Consider the following 7,986-nt stretch of genomic DNA (forward strand, 5'->3'; position numbering starts at 1 on the left):
GGTAAGTCATGTAACTTCTAGGGGGCACAAGCTCCTTATGTGTAAAATAAAGATTCTGGATTAAGTCTCTCCCTATCCACCTTGAAAATTCTATAATTCTAGGAGTCTATGTCTTATCTCACCAAATAGACTGTAAGCCAAGAAGGACAATAATGTCTAATACTTCTTTATATCTCCCATAGTCCTTAGCAGTCAGAAGGCACTGGTAAAATATCTGCTGAATGAAAACAGTTGATCTCAGATAATAAAAACTTATAAACCTCCATGCTTAGGTCAAATATTAATAATACTTACAGCCTATACTCTTTCTTCTTTTTCTCTTATGCGCAATAGAAGATTCATATTCACTTTCTTCATAGTCCTCTGGTGCTTGGGAGGAACAGGAGCCATCAAGACCTAACATGACTGGAACCTTTTCTAAGATAAACTCTGGCACACCTCCTAAAGGATAGCATTGACAATATTATTTTTGTGTGTGTGGTGGTGTTGTTTTAAAAACAAAAATACTTTATAATAAACTTCTCTTAAGGAACAAGAATCATCATAATTTATAGATCTGGACCTGTTAGGAATCTCAGAAGTCATGTATTCCACCCACTTCATTTTATAGATGATAAAATTGAGATCCAGAGAGGTTAAATGACTGGTCCAAGGTCATATGAGAAATAAGCAAGGGGGCAGCTGGGTAGCTCGGTGGATTGAGAGCCAGTCCTAGAGATGGGAGGTCCTAGGTTCAAATCTGGCCTCAGCTACTTCCTAGCTGTGTGACCTTGGGCAAGTCACTTGACCCCCATTGCCTATCCCTTACCACTCTTCTGCCTAGGAGCCAATACACAGTATTGACTCCAAGATGGAAGGTAAGGGTTAAAAAAAAATAAAGAAAGAAGCAAAAGAGCCAGGAGGTCCCTTTGAGCCTAACTCAGTTCAGTGCTCTTTCCAGTATTAACAAATGGTCTCAGAAGTTTTAAAAGTCATTTGAAAAAAGCTGGAAAATCAAATAAATTCTGCTTTGAAGACATTTCACCTTTTCTTACCAATAGCAGTTGCATTATCAATAAAGGTCTTTATTACTGCAACTTGAAGTCGAAGCTTTTTTTCTGTGTTGGCTGACATTTTTTCCTGCCCATCACTTGACTGAAAGAGGTTTGGAGCAAGTATTACCGCAAGATTACCACTATCCATCATATTTTCATCAGCTCTTTAAAAAAAAAAAAGTAGGGACTATTAAGTGGAACTAACAATTAAACCAAGAACCAATTTCAGTAACATAATGGGTATATTTGTAGAACTCATACTTTATTGGCTATGTATATGGCAAATACTAAAACTTAATAAAAATTTTACCAAGAGGAAAAAAGTCTTCTAAACAGCCAAAATTTATAAAGTTAAGTTCAAGCATCAAAAACTAACATTTTATTCACAGACAAGCTCCTCAAAAGTCCTCATTCAGTAATTAATCTTATTTAACACAAAATAATAACATGGTTAATGTGTTTGATTCTAAGGTTCAAGATAGATTAGAAACAGTCAAACAGAAGGTGTGACAGAAGACCCTACACGTAGGCAGTGAGAAGTGACAGATGATAACAAGAAACAGGAAAATGACCAAAAAAAAAAAACAAGAATTCAAATAGGTCCAAAGTTTAGGTCTTCTAGGATATACTAACTTGCATTAATAGCCATTCCCACCAGACATCAGTGTATTGAAGGACAGCAATATTGATATTCAAAATGAAAAAAAAAATGAAATTATACTCAATATATTCCATTTAAAGAAAAGTATATAAATAAATTTTAAGAAACATTTCCATCCCAAAGAGTTGAAATAAAAAGGTTTTGTTGCTTAAAATTATAAATGGCTAGCTATTTAGTGATTCATTTCCTAAAGATTCCCCACCATTGAAATTTTTGTGCATTTGATCTTTACTTACCTAAGAGAAATATTCATGAGAAAGTTAAAGAAGTATCGTAATATGGAAATTATATTGTTAGGCATAAGACAAGAGATCAATATTGTAGCAGTATTCTTCTCTGTTTCCAATTGTTGGGCTTTGATAAGAGCTTCTTGCAAATCAACTGGAAGGATGGGTTGTGGCAACTCCCTAAAAAATTGCTTAAGAAGTCCTGAGATATCACACGAAAGTGCATCATCTAGACACGTTTCACCACAATCCAATTTGCTCTGAAATAAATTTCAAGACTTTAGTATTCTTTGGATTTAAAATCATTGCTTACATCTCAAAAAAAAGGAGTTTATCTTAGTAAACTTTTTTTTTTTGTATTTGCTTCTGGTAACATTTCAAAACACATCAGGAGGCTTAGCAAATAAGTGAAAATATTTCTGTTATTTACTAGATTTACATAAGCTATATAAACTCTTTCCTCAGAGGGGATAGCTTGTTAACTGTATTTCTGACAATTATTCACACCAAAAAGAGGGAAAATGGCAGAGTAGATAGAGTTGAGCTTGGGAATCATGAAGACCTGCACACCTCTCTTAACATAACTATCTGTGTGCAAGGTGCTTCACAGACAACTCCATAGCAATTATTTAATAAGTCATAGAGGCTGTGAACTGTTAGAGGGAATTCTCATGCTGGAAAATCACAGACCCTTTGTACATTCATTCATGTCATATCTGAGAACTTTAATGACAAAAACAGACAACTGTGAAAAGAAAAAAAATTAGACAAGAAATATGCTTACCTTCAATGCTTTCAGACGGACACATGATCCAGATTTCCTAAAAAGCCCCTCAACATAAGCAAACTTTTCCAAACATGTGCAAGCATCAACAAGAAAGCTGAAAAAAAAAACAACAAGTTTTATCATTGCAAGTAACTTTTGTCAAGATACATCAATAAGCTGTGAGGATCCTGATCTGACAATTGCTTTTTAATTATAAATCACCTCCTCTTTCTACAATCTATTCCCTATTCTTTATGGATGAAAAAGTTATTACTTTTAGTATGGTCTTTGTTCCCATTCCAGTACCTCCAGTGTCTACTATGTCTCTAAGAACCATCCTATATAACAGCATTGACAAAGTATTAGCACTTTGCTGCTCTGTTCACCCTCTTCCCAATGCCAGACGATATTTTTTGCCTGTCCTGTCCCTCTGTCTAACTGCCTAAAGCAAGCATTTCCTCTCTTCACATTCTCAGGTAATGGGATCTCTACTTATGTAGGTGGGAGAAAGTCACAGACAGCTTGAAGTTGCTCTCTGCTCCAGAACTCAAAAACCTTTGCCAATGCTGCTATATAATTATATATACAATCTAAAATGTCTTTCTACAATTACCAACCCATAAAAATGCAACAACCTGGTGTAATTCAATTTAACTCAATTCATCATTTAAGCTCCTAGCTGCAAAGCATCCCTGGATATCACGAATACAAAGACCAAAAATTCCTTACCCAAGATCCATATAACATATACACAGATAAGTACATATATGTAGTGTTAAGAGAAAGATAATACTAATTAATTAGGGCAAGAGGAAGAATAGAGATCAGAAAAGGTTTAGTAATCAAGAACCTAGAGATTCTAAGAGATAGAGAAGGAATTCTATGCCTAGGAGACAGTTTATGCAAAGGAATAGAGACTAAGCATATAGATAGCAGGCCAGTCTGACTAGAACAGAGAGAGCATCAAAGGGAGTATTAGAAAATAGGCTGGAAAGGTAGGTAGGAGCCAGACTATAGAGTGTTTAAATGTAAGACTGAGGATTTTGTATTTTATCTCAGATGTTATAGAAGCCCCATAAGCTTCTTAAGCAGGAGGATGGAACAATCAGACCCATGTTTTAAGAATATCAAACTGCCAGCAGCTTAGAGGATGGATTTAAAACAGGGAGATTTAAATCAAGACCTGGCAACTAATTGGATTGAAAGAATTTGAAAGGATGGAACTTCAAAGAAAAGAGATGGATGAATGGATTCTGAACTTGGTCATGACTCTGCATTCAATCAAGATAGAAAATTTGGACATGGGATAGGTTTGAGGAAACGCCTAAATTTTTAAAAACATATATTTTTTAAAAATTTGTTTTGGGGTCAGGTAGGTAGCACAATGGATAGTGGCAAGAGGACCTGATTTCAAATCTGATCTCAGACACTAGCTGTGTGACCCTGGCCAAGTCCCTGTTTACTCTGGTTTCCTCATCTGTAAAATAAGCAGGAGAAGAAAATGACAAACCACTCCAGTATCTTTGCCAAGAAAACACTAAAAGGTATCCCAAAGAGTTGGAATCAACTGAAAATAATTAAACAAATCAATGCTATTTCTACATAATAAACAGTTCTCTTAGGCAAGAATCAAAAAATCTAACATTTTTAACATGAGTTGTCAATATTTTCTCAACATGACATTTAGTAATGCTTTTAATAGAATGCTAAATATTCCTATGATAAATTTTAATATCATTAATTATAAATACTTGGGCACCTCAACATCAATATAATTCATCTTACCCCTTAATTCTTCCAAAATATATTTTCTCTTTGTACAAATAAAATCAATGCAACCAAGATTAGAAGGGAAACAAAATATACTCACGCATTCCTCCAATAAGCATTTATTGAATGCATACTCTTTTTCAGGGACAGTGCACAAAGGGTATCACAATATTATAAGAATTTTCATTAAAGTATAAGTTTCAGAGTGGAATTATGTCCATGAATGGCTACTACAACCCCAATTTGAAATATCTATTAATTTGAACCTCAAAATTCACACAAGCATAAATGAAAAGTTGTAGCAATAAATTTACTAACAGTTATCTTTGTTTTCACTTGCAGTGTAGAAACATTAAATATTGTTAAATTGTTTAATAAGGTATGAGATCAGTTGTTTGCCTAAAGTAAACAAGTTGGCTGTTTCAAACTTTTCCCAAGCCCCTATATTCATTTAAACTACTTACATTCTATGGTTAATTTCATACTTTGCCTACCTTGGAATATTTCCAAATCCTGGAACAAATGATTGGGGTAGTTCAGAAATCGGTACTCCAAATAGTTTTCCCTAAAATGTAAACAAATTATTTGTTATAAAGTACAAGATGAAAATTTACAGATAAAAACACAGAATACGCATTATTTAGAAAGACAAATCATGATTTTAGAGAAAAAGAAAAAGCAGAATTAAACTAGTTACTAATAACCTAAGATATAAGAAGTCTGATTAATTCAAAGAAGTGACAAGGAGTCAAGGGCAGGACTAGTTAAATCCTAAACTGTAGATTTTATATACATAATAAATACCTAACAATTATACTAATGAAGAAGTTAGAGTATTTGGATCAAATATTAATATTTTAGGTATCATTATGCTATTTTTTAAAAAGGACTTTAAGTTTAAGGTTTCCCATCTCATGTATGTTAGAATATTTTTTCTTAAATCATCTTTTACAATTAGCTTTGTAAATACTAAGCTTGAGTAATGATATTGAGTAACTTTGTTAAATTTATTAATCTAAGTATTTGTATAAACTTTATCTCTTGCATTTTAAATTAGAAACTATGAATGTGAACCAGTATAAAATGTTATTGTAAACCTACATTAAATTTTAGTATTGTTATAAACTGTTTCACCTCAGTCTGATTTATATTATCCCTTAAAGACATCCATCTTCAAAGTATCTTAGATAAACATCCATTATCATGAGCAATTTTTTTATGCTTGTTTGTCCCATACAATGTGCCCACTAATCAGTTTCAACACTAGTGACAGAATCTTAAGTTCAACACCTAAAACATAGATACTTGATACATGATTATGAAATTTTCTTGATTTTGTGAGTGAAAAAGATCAAGGACTTTGTTATGCAAAGACCTCTATCTTTCAATCATTTTGGTCTTCTTTATTCATTTTAAAAATGTAATGTCTCAAAAAATATCACATAGCTTACTTACACCAGATACCTAAATCTTCTCCCTCAATTTTCTGAAACTCCTGAAAATACTATCTTTTATACCTATAAGCATAAAATATTAGGTGGAGAGTGAAACAAATGAAGAGATGATCATACTGGTAAATAGTCATCAGTAAAAAAATGTTGATTTAACTACCTAATTTAAAATGTTTTTGACATAAAGCTAACAATAGCAAAAATTTCAATTAACCATTATACAATGAAAAAGTAGCTGTCAAATATCCACAAAAGGACCACATAAAAGAAGTTGTATTGATATCACAATTGTTTCTGGTACTTAGCCAAATTATCTTCTACACATTTAACAATTTCCATCAAACTATTCAGAAAACACCATTCTCTTTAAATGAACAACTGTTCCTGAAAGCCCATAAGCCTGACTAGAATCACAAATAATATGCACTTAATCTCTAAGAAATATAATACACTCTATTTCTATGAAATCTATGACCTGAAAAACAAGTATAGTACTCTTTAGTATCCAGCTCAAAGGGTTGTTGTATGGTACATATAACCGGGTATAAGGCAACATGTTAGTTATAATCTTGAGATCTTCACCATGTGGCTAGTATTAGATTCAAACGGAAGGCTGAGAAGCAGCATTGACTAGTAAATAGTCAGGAAGACCTAAATTTTCGATTCTTCTGTGTGACTGGGCAAGTCACTTAACCTCTCTCAGTTTCCTCATTTGTAAAACAGTGAATTGGGCTAGATGGTTTCTAAAATCCTTTCCGGCTCTTAAAACAGGCAACTAGGTGGGTTAGTGGGCAGAAAGCTACATCTGGAGTCGGACCCCGAGTTCGATTTCAGCTTCAAAACACTTACTAGTGGTGTGATGCCAATCAGTTCGAGTAACTGTTTAACCACTTTACCTAATTTCGCCTTCAATAAAATGGGATAATAGTACCTTCTTACCCTGCAGGGTAGTTGTGAAGATCAAATGATATAATTACAAAGTACTTGGCACAGTTAGCGGTAAGCATATTATTCTGTCTTCTTTTCTGTACAAAACTCCATATTCACCTGTCTAGTTTAATGATAGTTACTCTTCCTAGCTCTCAGGTTTCTTTCCTTCGTCCTTTTCTACAGAATTTACCTTTGCTTCATTTGCTGACTCCCGCCGGTCGAATTCTACCTCCCCTCGAGAGTTCTTGATCCTTATACCATAAGTGGTTCGGAGATGTTGCAGCACCGCCAACCTCACCAGCTTCTGGGTCCGCATTCCGGCCCGAAACCCAAACACTTTATACAGCCCCCAAAATTTCCTTTGCCACCAGTTTTTACACTTGCTAAAAGCCTTCAAAGTCTTCCGCCCAATTTCCTTCCTTCCACCACTTCCACCAACCCCGCTGGGGTTCTTCCCTTCACTGTTCACTTCCGTGTCTCCCTCCCCCAATTCCAAGCCCCTTAGATCGACTTTTCCACACCACGCTCCTTACCTTACACAGACCCTTTCCCCTCCCCACTGATCGTCCTCGAAGTCTCTCCCCACTGGGCTGTCCTAGCTTCCCTGACACTTCACACCAACCTGTCCACTCTCCTTTAAGACACCTCACAACAACCGATCCACACTTTTTAAAGACTTCACACCAACCTGCCCACACTCCCTCAGACACTTTACACCAGAAAATCTTTCCCTAAATTCCCAGTTCCTCTCCGTTTCCGGTCTGCAGGCTCTAGTGGCCTCCCTCACGCTAAACCAGACCCTCCTGTTCCTAGTCAGTTACGGCCTGAGCCTTTAAGACTCCCCAGATCCCGGACGCCTTGGTCTCTGCGCTCCCCCACCCTCTCCCAACCCCCTCCCCGCGGTCCAGCCGCCGAGTCCTCGAGCTCTTCCAGTCCCGGTCCCCGCCCGGGCTGGTCTCCGCTGTCACCTCGTCACGCTCACTAACTCTACCTCCTTCCTTTCCTCCCTCCGTCAGCCTGGCTGTTCCCCAAGGCAGAGCATCCCGGGCAGCTGACTCCGGGTGAGCGGCCACCCCCACAATCGAGATTCCGAAGCTGCTGCCTATTCCAATCACCCCACCTCCGCAACCTAGACAAGAGGTAGCCC

General features: G+C 36.2%; 1 protein-coding gene across 1 annotated transcript in view; it reads right to left on the minus strand.

Annotated features, from left to right (window-relative positions):
* The window catches only part of ARHGAP11A (Rho GTPase activating protein 11A), a 31,114-nt gene extending 23,132 nt beyond the window's left edge, over nt 1-7,982 (minus strand). Inside the window, exons 1-6 of the mRNA XM_001380792.4 lie at nt 7,030-7,982; nt 4,953-5,023; nt 2,707-2,803; nt 1,932-2,182; nt 1,035-1,198; nt 295-441 (exon numbers count right to left, since the gene is read on the minus strand). Of these exons, the coding sequence (XP_001380829.1) occupies nt 295-441; nt 1,035-1,198; nt 1,932-2,182; nt 2,707-2,803; nt 4,953-5,023; nt 7,030-7,155 (856 nt within the window). The 5' untranslated portion in view covers nt 7,156-7,982. The remainder of the gene's footprint in view (nt 1-294; nt 442-1,034; nt 1,199-1,931; nt 2,183-2,706; nt 2,804-4,952; nt 5,024-7,029) is intronic.
* Between the last annotated feature and the right edge of the window lie 4 nt (nt 7,983-7,986).

This window comes from Monodelphis domestica, chromosome 1 (genome assembly GCF_027887165.1).
Source record: "Monodelphis domestica isolate mMonDom1 chromosome 1, mMonDom1.pri, whole genome shotgun sequence".
NCBI lineage: Eukaryota > Metazoa > Chordata > Mammalia > Didelphimorphia > Didelphidae > Monodelphis > Monodelphis domestica.